The sequence below is a fragment of the Emydura macquarii genome, unplaced genomic scaffold (genome assembly GCF_026122565.2).
Source record: "Emydura macquarii macquarii isolate MOO-44397 ecotype Brisbane River unplaced genomic scaffold, CSIRO-AGI_Emac_v2 contig_3506, whole genome shotgun sequence".
Classification (NCBI taxonomy): domain Eukaryota; kingdom Metazoa; phylum Chordata; order Testudines; family Chelidae; genus Emydura; species Emydura macquarii.
The window spans coordinates 3,813,051-3,830,348 of NW_027133643.1; the positions used below are offsets into that span (position 1 = coordinate 3,813,051).

The 17,298-nt window shown below is 41.2% G+C and overlaps 1 protein-coding gene across 1 annotated transcript in view; it reads right to left on the reverse strand.

Moving 5' to 3' along the window:
* Positions 1–17,298, reverse strand: part of NRDC (nardilysin convertase) — a 44,609-nt gene that overhangs the window by 20,918 nt on the left and 6,393 nt on the right. The window contains exons 2-13 of the mRNA XM_067535453.1: positions 16,811–17,111; positions 16,340–16,421; positions 14,044–14,197; positions 11,117–11,190; positions 10,024–10,119; positions 8,738–8,860; positions 7,784–7,841; positions 2,790–2,863; positions 2,468–2,537; positions 1,912–1,989; positions 941–1,061; positions 797–855 (exon numbers count right to left, since the gene is read on the reverse strand). Coding sequence (XP_067391554.1) covers positions 797–855; positions 941–1,061; positions 1,912–1,989; positions 2,468–2,537; positions 2,790–2,863; positions 7,784–7,841; positions 8,738–8,860; positions 10,024–10,119; positions 11,117–11,190; positions 14,044–14,197; positions 16,340–16,421; positions 16,811–17,111 — 1,290 coding nt within the window. The remainder of the gene's footprint in view (positions 1–796; positions 856–940; positions 1,062–1,911; positions 1,990–2,467; positions 2,538–2,789; positions 2,864–7,783; positions 7,842–8,737; positions 8,861–10,023; positions 10,120–11,116; positions 11,191–14,043; positions 14,198–16,339; positions 16,422–16,810; positions 17,112–17,298) is intronic.

Sequence of the window (17,298 nt, forward strand, 5' to 3'; positions counted from 1 at the left end):
CATTATTCCTGCAAATTATCATCCCCTTGTTATATATGGAGATACTGATGCACAAAACAGTTAAGATCAGACAGCAAGTTAGTGGAAGAACCAAAAACAGAACCCAGAACTCCTGACTTCTAGTCTCAGGTTCCAACCACATTCAGAAATGCCTGAGCTTACTATTTGGGAAGGATGTGGCATGCACGGAAGTCTTTAGCAATTCCCTAGGACAGAGTTCTCCGCTTCTTGCTTTTTGTCTCCCACAAGGGCATGACTACATGCAGAGTTGTACTAGTTTAACTATAATATTATTTTAAATTAATTTAGTTAAACTAGTGCAAAAGGCTGCATGGACACTTATTTCACTTTAAAACAGGATGACTTGGTCTACCTTAAGTCTGTAAGGAACAACTTTAAGTTACCCCAAAATAATAAACTACTCATAAACTTGAAGTGTCCATAAACAAGAGCTAGCACCAGTTTATCTATATTAGTTTAAAAGCCAGTTTAAGTTAAACTGGTGCTATTTTCCCATGCAGACAAACCAAAAATTAGAGCACTAAGGTCATGCACATGGAAATAAGATTGTGCTCTCTGAACACTAACCCTTCCGTTAAATCATGCAAGAGTGGTCAGCAAAACCCTGTAGGTGACAGTTACCATTTCAGTGCTGTTTGTCACATTGACTTTTTATGATGACTTACAATTCCTCTGGGGTTTTTTAAACAGTTATTTTCCACCACTGATTCACTGCATCCATTCTAATACGTATTTATCAAAAAAGTAAAGATACAACACACACTACAAAGGATACCTTTTATCTGGCCCTCCTTTCTGCAACATCTTCAGATACTGAAATACAACATGCGCAACCTGAAGACAGAAAGACAAACTGATGAAATTTTTAACATTTGAAAATACCAAAATGAACAGAAATCTGAGCTGCAATTAAATTTACCTCATAGAAGTGTTTGAAACCCTCATCAGTCAAAGTCACAGAAATGCTGAAGATAGAATAGGTGGAGTTCTGTTCAAATCCTGTCTCACCATTACCTCCATATAATGCAAGGGCCCAAAATCTATAGAATAATTAAACCCAGTATCAATTATTCCAGTTATAAGCTTTCCTGAAGTATGGCTATAATTACAGCACTATTATTTGAGATTATTTCTGACTTGCATAACGAAAGGACTGCCTGAAGGATCTTCAAAGTGATACCAAAACAGACCACCAGAAGATACTTTTCTGCTAATTCAAAAAACATACTGCAAAAATCTGAAAAAAAAAAAATCTAAAAATGAAAGGTAGGACATTATAGAAGAACATACACCTTGTTGAGATGTACTTAGCTTGAATTAAAAATAGGTTTTTTTTAATCTCAAATATGCTGCTGGGACAAATCATGACCACTTAATTCTCCTGCAGGTGTTGATTACAACAGTGCAGGGAACAATGCTTCTTACACTTTATATGTTATCCCTATACACTTTAGGGGAAGCAATGAACTTCAGGGCCTTGGTAGATAAGAAAAATATCTTTACATGTAAGTTACAATTTTAAGTGTATAGACTATATCTATTGTCAACGTTTGGGATTTTAAAACAAATTATTAAGTAGCTTTACCACCTTAAACCTCAACTCTAACAAAAATAGAAAGCTCCAGTTACAACTTTTCAGTTGGAGTGGTCCAAGTGTCAGTCTCTGATTCTGGAGATTCTACTGTGGTTGAATTTTTTGTATCTGGTACCATGACAATAAGGAGGTAAATTATCAGAGTATCCTGCATTACTTAAGTATCATGGCTGCCACAAACTTGAAAAGGAATCACCAAGATCAAATTTCCCAATTGTTTTCACTTCAGAATATTATTTTGTCTTTCACTTTATTACAATGAACACTATATTGAAATCTCATACATGAAAACATACTTTTTCCTAAGAAATGAAAGAACGCTGCCTTTGCCTTCATGTCCTACCAACCAAGAGATATAGTGAAGTGGTTTCACCCTAAAATACAAAGAGTTTACAATGACAAAAGGTAAAACTAACATCTTTTATGAAAAGATCCCAAATCACTAGACAAACTATATTATACACTGCCCATTTCACCCATGACAAGTGTCATCTTTAAACAGAAATTCTTTAAAGAGAGAGATCAAATTAAAAATACAAGTGGAATTTAGGTAAATGTAGTTACCCAACTGAAAATTAATCAGGACGTTGAGATTAACAGCTCCCTTCCTGATTCATTATCAATTTAAGATAAACTGATTTAAGTCTGTTTTATATTGATTTAAGAGACTGTCCACACAGGGGCTTGCATTAGTTTATTTAGATTAATTTTAAAAAACCACTTCTACTTAAACCAGCATAACTTGCCATATGAAAAAATCCTAAAACTCAGTTATTTAGAGGATTTTTTTTTTTAAAGAGATGTTTGCTATAGTCAAGAGTATGTCACCAAAAAGGTGCTGTCCAGCCTCACCTGTAATGCTGTTCTTGTGGGGGAAGTGCCCAGGTGATACTCAACGAATGAACTTTTCTGACGGGAACAACTGAACAGGAAGAAATGTATTAATTAAATGCAAATACATTGTTGTTTCTCTCTCTAAATCTGATAATCAGAAGTGGGTAAAATATTTTATTTAATGCAGAAAGTGGAGGGAAAAATATATAAAACTACATTATTAATTCAACAAAAATAAGCCATCAATTTTAAAATAAATGGGTAAGAATCTACACAGTGATATATTCAATTCCTGTTTAGAACACTTAACAATACAGAAACAAGAAACTAGTTCACTCACCTCTGTAAAGTTTGTGAAATTCTGGTGTGTCAAACGGCTGTGTCAGGTGACCAAAGCTTGGCCTGGGTAAGTCACTTAAAAAAAAACAAAATTAAATTAAAGTATGTAGCATGATGTTTACTGGTCATGATCCAGGGCCACATAGCAGTGAGTACAAGCTGCTTTACGGCCAGAGTCCTGAAACAATAAAAATCTCAAGGCCAACAGAGGAAACCAGAGAATGTCTCTTCTTTTGATACGACTCTGGATTTGGGGCACAAGATCCACTCACATAAAAGGGAACACTACATTCACCAGTCCCCTAAGTACTTTTCTACCAACCTTTTCCCCCAAGTTTTGGGCACATCACTCCATTGATGGCTCTGAACCTCCCAAAACTAGAATGAAACGCAGGTGAAGGCAAGACCACCACAAAATCCACATAGACCCCCACCACAGCTTGTTAAGTGCCTGGTAGCTTGTGAAAGCCCCTTGTTTCCCTACCCTTATCCCTCTTGGGTTTCTAATACAGACATCAACATAGATATGTATACAAAAGGGATCTTTAAACAAAGACCTGGTCTACACTGACAATGGAAGTCAACATAAAGTGCCTTACGTCGACCACATAAGTATGCGTCTCCACTGGCATGTCAGTTCCGCCGACCTAAATTGCAGTAAAATTTGACTCAATAAAACCCCCTCTGCAAGTGGCGTCGTGCTGAAGTCGAATTCTGTGGGTCAAATGAGCATCAGTGTAGGCAGAGCGCAACGTAAACCAATGTCATTGGCTGCCAGGAGATATCCCATAATGCTCTGTTGTGACCGCTCTGCACGTTCAAAGTCTGCTGCACTGTGACCACGTAAACAAGAAATGGCTCCTCCCCAGAAGCCCCAAGAAATTTTGAATTCTCATATCCTGTTTGGTCAACGTAGAGAGAGCTTGCCAGCACAACTGATCATGGCGACTGCACTCCCCAAACACTCTGCAGCATGGAGTCAACCTGAGGTCTTGGATCTCATCAGTTTGTGGGGTGAAGAGTCTGTTCTGGCTCGATTCTGAGCAAGCAAAAGAAATTTGGATATCTACGAGAAGATAACTCGCGGCATGTTGGAGAAGGGGCACAACAGGGATGCGCAGCAGTGCCTCATTAAGATCAAAGAGCTGAGGCAGGCTTATCAGAAAACTAGGGAAGCTAACAGTTGTTCTGGCTCCTCGCTCAAAACATGCCACTTTTACAAGGAGCTGCATGCAACTCTCAGCGGAGACCCCACCACTATGCCACCATGCAGCGCTGATACCTCGGGGGAATCGAGACCAGGATGAATGAGGACAAGGAGGATGAGGAGAACGGGGGGCAGGTGAGTGGGGTATCCCTTCATCCTGAAAGCCAGGAGCTCTTTATGACACAGGAGCAGCCCACCCAGACGCAGGAAACCGTGAATGACCGGGATGTCGGGAAGGCACATCTGGTGAATACGTACTGCAAATTGCAAGTCTTTGGTTATATCCCCAGTACAGAATCTTGTACCAGCGGGGAAAAGTGATGTGTGAGGTGCTGTGACTATGCTTCCTCATACTTGGTGTGCTTAAGCATTGGGTTCACCCCGGAAAAGATTATTTATATGCACAGGGATGCTCCAAGAATCCTTCATGCATATCTCCAGGAAGCTTTCATGTAGGTACTCTGCAATCCTTTGCAGAGGTTTTCTTGGGAGGGCAGCCTTATTTTTTCCACCACGATAGGGGGCTTTCTCCTGCCACTCTGTTATCAATTGTGCCAGCATCACTGCAGAACACAGCATAGCCGTGTAAGGGCCAGGCCTGTAGCCAGATGCTTGCAGCAAATCCTCCCTTTCCACCTGTGTGACCCTCAGCAGGCTGACATCACTCATGGTTACCTAGGGAAGATGGCGCACATTTACAGTACCCGCCCAAGAAGTTTTTTAAAGTGTGTGTTATTGCACAGCCAGGGATGGTTTCTTGGTTCAGCACACTGCAAGTCCCTAAGCAGGATGTTGTTGCTATCGGCCTTGGGCATCCGAAAACGGGTTAGCATTTTTTTTCCTCCAGAGACGGTTAACCCGTAACCCACCCCCTCTCTACCGCCTGTTAAAAGCCTGATCAATTGGGAGCCCCACATCCATTCTGCTCTCGGGAGTATGGACTTGTGCAGCATGGGCACTGGGGATTTCCCTAACATAGATGCACTAGCCCCTTACTTACCATCACTGCAACGGCACTCCAACCCCTGCAATACTCAAGCAATGGAATGCAGTTGTAGCCTTCCCTTGGGAATGTTCAGGGGACTTATTTTTACATTGTAACATTGCTTTTCATCCAGGGGATGAGCTAACAATGGGTACCTTGTGCTTTGCTTCCCACACAGTGGACAACATGGCCTTCAACACACCACAGTCTCAAACTCCTGCAGAGCGCCTGTTGCTGATAAGAAGGCGGAAAAAAAAAAACCAGGCCAGCCTATCTGCGTCCACAACCCAACCCAATGGGAACTTCTCCCCTTTTGTCTCTCAGACATTATGGAGCACACAGCAGGCAAAGATAACAATTGGAATGTTTTTTGTCAAGAGGTCTAACCTAGTGAGCAGACTGTGCCTGCGTGCCTTTAAACATCCAAATGCACATACCACCACCAATCTGCACTTGCTAAGCTTATTATTAAAATGCTCCTTGTTGCTGTCCAGGTGCCCGATGTAGGGCTTCATTAGCCTGGAGAGCATGGGATAGGCAGGATCCCACAGGGTCATTTGGCATTTCAACATCGCCAATACTTATTTTTTGGTCAGGGAAGAAAGTGCCTGCCTGCATCTTTTTTAAAAGACCTAAGTTCCTAAAGATGCGCACGTCATGCACCTTTCCAGACCACTCTACACGGATGCTGGTGAAGCATCCTCTGTGATCCATAAGGGCCTGCAACAACATTGAGAAGTATCCCTTTTGATTTATGTACTCTGTGGCAAGGTGATCCGGGGCTCAGAGAGGAATGTGCGTACCATCTATGCCCACCCACCCCCCGCAGTTTGGGAATCCCATTGCGAAAAGCCTTCCACTACGTCCTCCACATTTCCCAGAGTCACTAGCCTTCTTAGCAGAAGTCTATTAATGACCCTGCACACTTGCATCACAGCTGCTCCCACGGTGGATTTACCAACACTAAATTGATTCCCAAGTGATCAGTAGCAGCCTGGCGTTGCTAACTTCCACAGAGCAATGGCCACTGTCTTCTCCGCTGTCAGAGCTGGTCTCAAGCGAGTATTCGTGCATTTCAGGGCTAGGGAGAGCTCTCCGCAAAGTTAAAAAAAAGTGGCCTTTTGCATTTGAAAGTTCTGCAGGCACTGCTCATCATCCCACACCTTCATAATGATGCGATCCCACCAGTCACTGCTTGTTTCCCAGGTCCAGAAGCAGCACTCCACCGACTGAAGATGGCGTGTGACAGCCTGCAGCAAACGGGAATTGTTTCGTTCCATGGCTTGTAGCAAGGCAGCCTCTGTAACACCGCAATTTTCAGCCCTGTGTCTCCTGTCTCGCCCCTGAAAATACTGCAGAATAAGTCGTGAGGTGTTTGTGATGCTCACAATAATAGTGCAGAGCTGAGCGGGCTCCATTCCTCTCAGGCAATGGTGGACGCGCGACAGAGTGAAGGGTCTGAAAAAATGGCGCAAAAAGGTGATTGTCTGTTTGCTTGGGAGGCAGGAGTACGTTGCTTCATAGGAGGATCACAACCTTCCCAAAAGCCTCTGCGGCTAGTTGCACTGTGGGATAGCTACCCATGGTGCACTGCTTTGATTGTCGACCCAATCTAGTGGGGGACGCAATCCCCCGACGGAATGACCATGGTGTGATCACACTCCTGCAACTTCTAAAATTCGATGAGTGAAAGTCAATTTAAAATAAATCGATTTCACTCCGCAGTGTAGACATACCCAAAGATATTTTTGTCAGCAGGAACTTGCAGTTTGAGAGTATGTCTATACTGATGGCAGCAAAGTCGCAGCCATCAAATCGACCTATCTGGATCGACTGAGCAGTCACTGAAGACCCACTCAATCTATCCAGAAGTCGATGCGGGTAATCCATCCCCTCAAGTGGCGTAGTGCTGCGTCGACAGGAACAAGGTTCCCATGGGCGCAGTGCTGTGAAGACGACACGCAAAACAGAAGCAAAGCAGTCAACAGAGTTATGCAAGCTACACAGAGTAGCTTGCGTATCTCTCATCAACCTCCGCCAAATTGCTGGGTAAGTGTAGACCAGGCCTGAGGACGTGTGTGCAAAACAACCAGTGTTCTATAATGCATCAAGAGTTCACCCCAAAACGGTAGGTGTGAGATGGGGGAACGAGTCATTTTCAGCCAAAAATTGGTAGATTTTGTTTTATTTATACTGATTTTATTTTTAATTGAAGGAATGCTCCCTTTGAATTCAACACTTTTAAGATTAAAGCAACATTTGGGTTATGTGAACATTTTAGACAGCACGCTGTAGTGGATTATACTGTATTTGTTTGAAACGTCACAATAAAAATCTGTTGTAGCTATAAAGATGACAGACAACAGCCACCAAAAACCATGACTCAGCTGTAGTTTGCTGCCATTTATGTAACACTGTTCAAAAGCAGTGACAGGATTGAGAATGCTGTAGCTACAGTTTGTAATTTTCCATTCAACCACAGCAGGCAATAAGGCATTAGTACAGGTGTAGCAGATGCCAATCATGCTCCAGCATTCAGGCAGATACCACATAGCTTCTTAAATGCTTAAAACTTGCTATGCAAAAACATTTTAAGAAAGGTTTTATTGTGGTTAAAGATAACTTTTAACCTCCAAAGTCAAACATTATTCTCAGTCAGAAGAGGATAATTTCTTCAATAATGAAGGTAATAGGACATTTAAAAAATCTCAACAGTTTTGAACAGTGGATGCATGGAATTTTGTAAATCTGCAATGTAATTTTACAGCTTTCATGTAAGAAAGTAATCAGAAAAGAATCTTACTTATTTGGGATTGCTGAGAAGATTTCGGTCACCCACTTTTCCAAAGTATCCAGAGTTTCTAATAAGGAGAAGGTAAAAAAATACATCTTACTGAAGAACAAAGGCAGATTCTCAGGAAGATAAAGGCACATTACTGATCCTGCCCTATTTCCCCAACTTAATTTAGGGAGACAGCAGGCCTGTTCTCTCTAAATTGTTAATGCTGGAGTACAAACATCAAAACCTGTTGGGTTAACAGATTTTCCCAAATCCCATATAAACCTGACACTGGATCATGTGTTGATGTTCATCTGTACCTCCTGCATCACATACTTATTAGGACTGAGATTGAAAGGTTGGGGGTAGCGGGAGTGTCTGTTTATAAGCATTAACAGCTTTGGGATTTCAAAATACCTAGCATATTAGATCTGTTCAATCATCTCAAGGACAGCATTGCTGCAGCTATCTGAGAAGGGACACATCAGGTGCAGTTGTGCACCTAAGTAGCATATTTCAGAGTATCACACGAGAAGCACTTTTTCCCTGGCCTCCTTATAAAGGAAGGAATACATTATATAAAGTTAGCAGCCCACAGAGCCTCTAGTCTCCACACAAAGACGACAGGTCTCTGTGTTAAGACTCACCTGAAAAAAGCCACAAAAAAACAAGCTGCCTGGAAATCAATGAAAGAACATCAAAGACAGGTGAGAGTGTCAAGCCGGGATTCAAGCTTGTGGTTCCCTGGTTACGTATTTCACAACTGATGGTTAGATCTCCAAGACATTTCCATCAGCTAATTTCAACATTTAAAAGCTATGCACACATATGCTTTCCTGACAAGTTTGTAGAACAATACAGGCCACAGAAGTGAAACATTACATAAGCAGATGGGGCTAGTGCAGAACTGAGATTGAAACAGACCACTACTTCAAAGCAGTATATAACAGAATGTATTTAAGCAACAACTGTTGTTACCTTTAGATTGGACGACTAAAGTCATATAGTGAGCAGAGTAATAGCGCTGCCAGAAATCCCTCAGTCTGGTGTAGGTATCAATATTATTCATTTTAGGCTCATGTTTGAGTGTCTCTGCATTGCCTGTAAATGTTCAAAAAAATGGTCAGTTATCTGGATACTGATATGCCAGAGCCTTATATCAAATGATCACAGGACCCAGTCTTGGTCTCCGTGAGGAACAAAAACTCCCAGTAAAGCTAAGAGGAGTTCTGCATGTGTGAGGGATAATGCATGAAGAAATGCTGGAAACATGCACAGAAAATTTAACTAATGCTAAGGTTTCTCTGTTAACATAGAAAAACAACTGCCAGAAAATTGAGAGTTGAAAGGAACATCAACGTTAAAGTTACACTTCACTCACTTTTCACTTAGTATTGTTATAAGTAACAAAGATATCACGAAAAAGTGTTTTTTGTATTTTTCAGTGCATTCACTTTGTGCACTGGACAGCTCTTGGTGTACGGCCTTTTTCATTGTTTCCCCTGTTTATGTGACACGCTTTGTCCTCTACTGAAAAACCTTTTTTGTTTTTTTTAAAAGGACAACGTGACTGTAAAACTGCAACAGTTGTCAGGAGAGTTTCAGTTGTAGATGCAGCACATGAAACTACACTCCATTTCTGAACCTGAATAGATTTCAAAGTTGACAGGGTTTAACACAAGCACTACCTTGTAACTTATGCACAGCAGCACACGTGGAGCTTGGTGCAGAAGGGCTCTACAGGGACCATATGAAGTGAATTCTCTCTCACCCATAAGACCGTGGAATGGCACTGAAACGACTCTTCAACTGCTACTGCAGCCCTGAGGCTGAACCAACTCCTTTTAAATACCTTCCTTGACTCAGTCCTTGTGAGCCCACAAGGACATTTTCTTTTACATCCAGATACAAACCTTATCTTTCCAAGGATTTTTAATGGAAAAAGACAAAAGGGGTTATGCAAAGCAGGGCTTCCCCGGAGGGCATCACCAATACACTAACACAAAATGACCATGAACTTGAGCATGAGACAGTCTAATAATTAGCATCAGCTAACAGCAGGGCTACAGTTAAAAATGTATTAAATAGATGTTACATCTTTTATCCAAGTGTTTTACCGTATTCAGAATGAAGAACTGCTTTCATGCATTTCAACTATAGATTTTAGTGCAATACCACAAGTATCCCCATATCATTAAGACATTTTACTACCTTTTCTAAACCACATATTTTCTGAAGTCTTAGAACATCAGGGCAGAACATACCCCAAAAGAATTTCTTCATAGGATGCCCAGGCCTGGCAAGGCTTCCAAACAGCATTTCCTTTCTGTTTGCATCAGAGGGTCTTGCTAGCTGATACTCTGTTCATTAAAAAAATTAGCACTGTATTAAACATCACAATATGAGGCAACATCCATATGTAATAAACATTAACCTTTAAAGGGGACATATATTATAAGGAGCAGCACTGGGAGCGTTTTTTGCCAGGTACATGAAGCAGCAGTGAAGTAGCTGAACTACATCACTTGCTCCCCATGCTCAACATGAACAGATAAGAGCAGAGAACAATGCTTCTCAGCAATGAACTGAAGTTAAGTAAGGGGAGGGATGGAGAAACCAAGAGAGAGGGAGACATTTAGTGCACAATCCTGCAATCTTTTGCAAGCCCTCAACTTCCATTTAGTGGGAATGAAGGGCCTGCAACACCTTACAGAATTGGGCCGTTAAAAAGAAAGTACAATAGAACAGGTTAGATATTACTATTCTTTGTAGTTTATAACAAAAGTTTAGGTCTTATCTACCCTGGAACTCTAGCAGAATTATGAAACAAGAACTGAATGCTGAGCTGTTGAAGAGGGAAGCAAGAGGGATTCTTAGACTGTTTTAAACACTGTTTTTGTTAATAACTTAATTTTAAGTCAGCCCCTTGAGAAGCACTTCAGAAAAAAGAGGTCCTTGTTAAAGATCCTATTGCTCTACCTTCCCCTTCAATGAAAGGGATGAGGAAGTTCACAATACACATTTGAGGCTGTTAGTATGTCCCCCAACAAAATCAGAGAGACTTTCAATTCCTATCATAAAAAGCTTTTCAGAAATACTTCTCTCAGCTATATTTATGGCCTTATCGTAAGAAACATAGGTACTCTCTTGCCCATTTAAAAGCTACTTTAGGCTTTACTAGAACATATGGTGAATTAGAAGTGGAGCATATTTATTACATTTGAGGAAAACAGCATCTAAATAAATTCAGTACGTTAAGTGGGGAGTTTTGAAATATAGTTATTCCAGGCACCAAACGTTTTGAAGAACAATGAGGAGAGGGGAAAAAAATACTGCTGAGAAGAACATTACACTTACCACTGTCCACAGCTTCAACTTCCCGGTCAATTGCATCCCTGATCATTAGTGGGTGAATAAAGAACTGTGCCCACCTAAAACAAACAGAAAAACAGTAAATTTAATTTTCCCCCACTTAGTAAGCAAAACAAAAAACAAAAAAGATTTTTCTATAACAAAAACCGTTTTTGTGACAAACATCTTTGGAGTGGAAGTGCATCGGTAGGACTTAGTACCAAATGATTCAGGGTTATCTGCCTTTACATTCTAAGAATGATCAGATCAGTGGTCCATCTAGCCTGATTCTAGTCTCCAACAGCGACCACCAATACTAGTCCACTGCTTCAGTGGAACGTGCAAGAATTCTTAATTGTTCATTATGGGGAAAAAGATGACCACAAGGAAAGTTTCTTCCTAACTCCTGACAGGAAAAATGTTGATTTAGGCCCTGAAATGTAAGTGTTTACCCTCCATTACACTTTTATTACCTAATATAACTGTCAATGTTATTATCCAGATAAATCTCTTCTCCTTTATCAATGGGGAGATGGATAATAGATTAGGCATAGGATTTTTAAATTAAGTTTTATAATATCAGTGTAGTTAGGTGATTTGATCTTGCAGTAATTGACAAATCTGTTTATGTAAAGGGTATTTTTAGAGACAGTCAAGAACTTTGGGTAGGTGACTTTTTACTGGAGACTAGTAAACAATGAAAATAAATGTCTAATCCTTTTTAAAATCCTATTAAGCTTTTTGCTTTAACATCTTGAGGCGAAGAGTTCCACCGGTTCATTATGTATTGAACTAAAGAATATTTCCTTTCATTAGTTTTCAATTTGTTGCCTTTCAAATTAGTTAGCTGCAATCATTCCTGTAGAAGCAAGGGTTAATAGGAATTACTTTTTCTATACCATACATTACTTTATAGATTTCTATTATATACTCTTTCCAATAGCCACATTCTTTTTAATCTCTCTGCGTAAGAAATAGTTTAACATACCTCTAAGTATTTTTGTTGCTAGTTTCTAGACCCCCTTCAAGCTGGTCTGATCTCAACCCTTGAAGGGCTGAATTATGCCCTTAAATGTTTCCACATGGCTCCCATAGAATTAGCTCTCCTATTGTATGTACATTACTGTGCAGACTTTAGCTCAATCAACATGTTAATGGCTTTAATAAAAATGCCTAATCGCAGTGCAGCCTATAGGAGGATGGCGGGCAAGAGGAGGGAAACATCGGTATAAAAAAATATTTAATTTGCACTTCTCCTAAGGAGAGAGATTTTTTTCCCCCTCTTATGGCAGGAATCCAGTTAGACTAGTGGAGTTGTATTGTCTTGACATATTCTATGGCCTAGTGTGATCAAACTAAATGATCTTTCATGGCACTAAACATGTACTTTCTTGAATAGTATTGTGAATCACATAAATTAGAGCTTTTATAACACTGAAGATTTTTCTTTTTTGAAAGGAGACTTAACTGAAAATTAAACAGCTTCAGGGGGCACTATTTAAAAGGAACAGGCCACTAGAAGATATTAGCTGCAGCTCTCCTCCGTTGATAAATGGAATGAGCTAGAAATGGCAACAGGAGACATTACTATGGTCCTAAAATATAACCAACATGTTATGTGGAGTAACACACATTGGGTATGTATAGTTACACAGCCCATGGCAGCAAGTCTCCCAGCCCAGTTTGATGTATTTGGGCTAGTGGAGCTTGCGCTAACACCCTAAGAATAGCATGTAGATAGTGCTTTGGGGGGCAGGCTTCAGAGTCCAAACACACGGACAGCATGAGACTCCTGCCTTTGGAGGCTGGGAGGGAAGGCACCAGTGCTGGGACCGTGGCCCCGTGCACACTCTGCCCCCTCCCCTAAGGCCCACCTCCCTCTCCACCCCAGGCCCAGCTCCTGCTTGACCCTCTCCCCTTGAGGCTCGCCCGGGACAAGCAGCGCAACCTCCGCTAGCCCTGGCACCATCTCCCTGCAGCCAGGTGCATCCCCGGGGGTGGCTGAGCCTACGGGGAACCACCCGGCTCCAGAGCCCTCCTCACCATGCCTCCCAGGATGCAGAGGCTCCCGACCCATGGAGCACCCCAGGCAGAACTCGCTGAGTCCCCCACCAGCAGGGTTGCATGTAGGCTCAGGGCCTGGAATGGGTGCTCCATGGTGATGTGCCCCAGGGTGGCCCCCAGACCAAGAACAGCAACTGGGAACTGGAACAAGGATCCCATGACAGCCTAAGAGCCCACAGTTCACCCAGCAGCAGTGGCCCCCAGCTCAGCCCCCCCCACCCTGTGTGTCTTCCCCAGGCCCCCCTTGGTCTCAGCCCCACCAAAGAGATGGAGACTGCAATCATTGTGCCACTGGCTGGGCCGGGGAGCCCACTCCATTCATCGCCAACTCGCCCACAGCACCCGGGAATGGAGCGTGGGTGGGCAAAGAAACGGAGCGGAAGCTTCCGGAGGTAGCTCTTTGAGGACCCTTGGCCTCCCCCAGCCTATTATACCCACCATCGGTGCCCAAACTTCACCCTGAACCGCAACCTCAAAGTGCTTTGTACCTGCCATTTTTAGAGCACGACTCTTAGTCCCACTAGTCCAAGTCTGTCAACCCAGAAAGACTCACTGCCACAGGCTTTGTAGATATATCCATTCAAGTCTCTCTCTCCTCTCGTAGCAGGTGAACAAATCACATTAACCCCAAGAGGACATACACAACGGTGGGGTACAGCTGCTATCTCAAAAGATAGCAAGAAATCCAAGAGAAAGCCAATCCTTCCACCTTGTCATATGTTGCAATAAAGGAGACCACTAAAAATTCAGCAACAGCAGGCTCCTTCAATCAGGCCAAGACAAAGCAATGCAAAATTACAGTCTCCTCAGGCAGAGGCAGATCATGTTAGTCTATTTCAACCTATTCTTGATCAACCTGATCAAGTTACCTGTCAAGTGCTTCTTTAAAGTACTTCCTCTGCACATCAAACTGGAAGACTGTCCGTTCACAGTCAGTTGAAGCATTGTCACTGCCCCCATGTTTCTTCAGAAATGCATCAAACCCATTTTCATCTGGATACTTCAAACTGCCCATAAATACCACTGAAACGAAAGCCATCAAAATTAGGGAGATTTTATAAACATTTGATTGCAGAAAGATACAGCAAACAGAGGCACCACTGGAACAAATAGTAATTACATACCCAAGGCCTGATTTTCCATTGCGTTGCATTTTATGTAGTCATTTACACCTGTAGCAAGTGGGTGTAAGATGTTACCAAATAAGAATAGTAGCATGTTACACCAATTTGCTACAAATTGCAAATGATTGTACAAGGGATAAGGCAGTTGAAAAAATCAGGCTGGTCAGTAACTATGAGCCTAACATCATGGAATAATTCAGGAACATGCAACACTTGTTGTCAAGTATGTCTTTAAATCACAACTTAACAGAGCACATTGATCTGAATCTAGTCCCAGTAGTCGTACAAAGGCCAGACATGCAAGATATCTATTGTCACCAGTCCTGAGCCACTTATTGGACCAACTTCTGATGGTGAGAGAAACAAGCTTTCAAGCCACAGAGCTCTTCTTCAGGTCTGGGAAAGATACTCCCAGAGTCAACAACAGAAGTGGGTCCAATAAAAGATATTACCTCACCCACCTTGTGTCTCTAGCATCCTGAGACTGACACAGCTACAACTACACTGCATACGAAAAAGGAGAGACAGTGAACAAAAAGGGAAAAAGTTCAGAGTTGATGGGATATAAAGCCCCTACATGTTCTTCCAGTCAAAACAGTTTGACAGGAAAGTTGAGATTTAAAGAACAAGCAAGAAGCCCATCCTGGGGGAAATGTGAAGCACTCTGGTTGCGCTCACACATACACTGATGTAAAGCAGGAACAATTCCACTGAAGTCCATGAAGTTACATGGGTGCAAAAGCAATGGAAGAGTGTGCAAATCAAGGTTTTTGTTTTTTTGTTTTAAGTGCCTCATCTCTCACGTGTGTTTCATGGGACTACCTATGAATACAGAAAAACTTACAAGACACCCTTCAATATACACTTTAATAAAAGCCCATCTTGCTATGTTTTGGGAGACACTCACCCAAACTTAAAAGACCACAGGGGAAAAAATACTCAAAATAGCAACAAAAAAGAATCCATCACCCAACTATGGCTCTCAGAAGAAAACATTGTCAAATAGCAATTCTAAAGTTCACAAAGGAGTAATTGACTATATCAAAATGGAAATAAGACCAGGGAAAACAGAACAGTTGAATTCAGAATTTGCTAGAGCTCTGAACAGAATCAATCAAGCGTGCTTTTAGTTCACTTAAAAAGGGTTGGTCCACATTTCAAAATAGGTTAAGTGTTAGAAATCAGTGATTTGATATCTGTGCACAGGGAAAGTGTGCATGTGCATGCACGCATCTGTGTGTAGTGCTATATTCACAGATACAAAAAGTTATCTTTAGACTTATTTAAGGTTACTTATACTGTCAAATACTTATAGCCACAAAAATCTACGAAATACAAAGTTAAGGAATTAATTCTTTTGGTTTCTGTATACATCTTTTTACTACATGTTGTGCATTCTCCCTTATTTATTAAATTATGTTATTCCAAAACAGCATACTCCATATTTTTTTTTAAATTAAAGCAAACTGAACTTCAACTATGTTTTATTCTACTTACAACCTATCACAACATTTTAAATAAGAGTTATTTTAAATGAAAACAGTCATTAACCAAGTACAGTAGAACCTCAACACTATGAACACCTTGGGAATGGAGTTTGTTCATAACTCTGAACAAAACATAACGGTTGTTCTTTCAAAAGTTTACAAATGAACATTAACTTAAAACAGCTTTGAAACACTACTATGCAGAAGAAAAATGCTGCTCCCCCCTTCCTCTTTTTTTTTTTTTTTTTTTAAAAGTGGTTTACATTTAACACAGTACTACTGTATTTGCTACCCCCATGCACGCAGCTGCCTGATTATGTGTGGTTGACTGGTCAGTTTGTAACTCCGGTGTTCATAAATCTGAGGTTCTACTGTATTCTACATATAGCGGGAGTTCAGTGGGGAAAAATCTCAGCCACAAGCTATCTGAAATGGGAAAAGATGAATTCCGCATTCAAGAATTCTACTTCTTTAGTGTTTTATACAAACTAAACCTACATGGCATCACATTTTTCACTTAAGTAGAAAAACAAGAAACATAAGCAAAAACATACTGTGTTCCAGAAAGTGTGCTAATCCAGGTAGGTCTTCAGGGTCAGAAAAGCTGCCAACAGCAACACAAAGAGCAGCTGCAGACTAGAAAATACACCACAGAATCACTTTTCAAAATTTTATCTGGGTAGGTATGGGATTAATTCCTATCAAGCAGTTACTCTATTCCCCCCAGGAAGAGGAGAGGAAAATAGACTAGGACTATATTAGGTTTCATTCTACTACTATCCCTGCTGCAATCACTGGGCAAGCACTGTGTCCATGAGTAACAGCACAGGCTCCAACCTTTGCAAGACATGGGGGTCTCACATAAAAGTGATAAAGGCAATATAAATACAAAGATAAATTAGGCAGGGGACGCACACACAGGAGTGAAAGACTAGCCTGATTGTCTGACCACAGCACTTCAGAGTTTGGGCCTAGGCAGGAGTCTTCTGTTTAACAATTTTTAAGTTTGTAGCTTTAGCACATACCTGCTTTTCTGTACAGCCCCTCTTTCTTGTCTCTTCCTTTTCTGCTAGTTCTTCCAATTCACTGTCATTAGGGTCATTGAGATCCTCATCATCTCCATCATCATCCTCATCATAGTCATCATCCTCATCATAACCTTCTTTGTCATCTTCAATCTCTGCTCCAGAGTCGTCATCTTCATCACTTTCATCCTCAGATTCATCACTGTCCTCCCCCTCCGAGGACACCACAGAAGGGGCAGCGTCCATGTTATTTAAATCCGAAATCAACAGCACACACAAGCCATTTTGCAATTTGATGTACCTATAAGAATAATAATTGACTATTTAGACATTTCACATGCTGTTTAAAGCCCCTGAACATCACAGAAAGTTTGAGAGTTTCTGGAGTTGCCACAATTGTTCTAGCCTCTTCAACTGAAGTTCCTTAGACAAATCCGTGGAGATCAAAACAATTAAAGATCTAAGCAAGATGAATAATTTTCACCGTG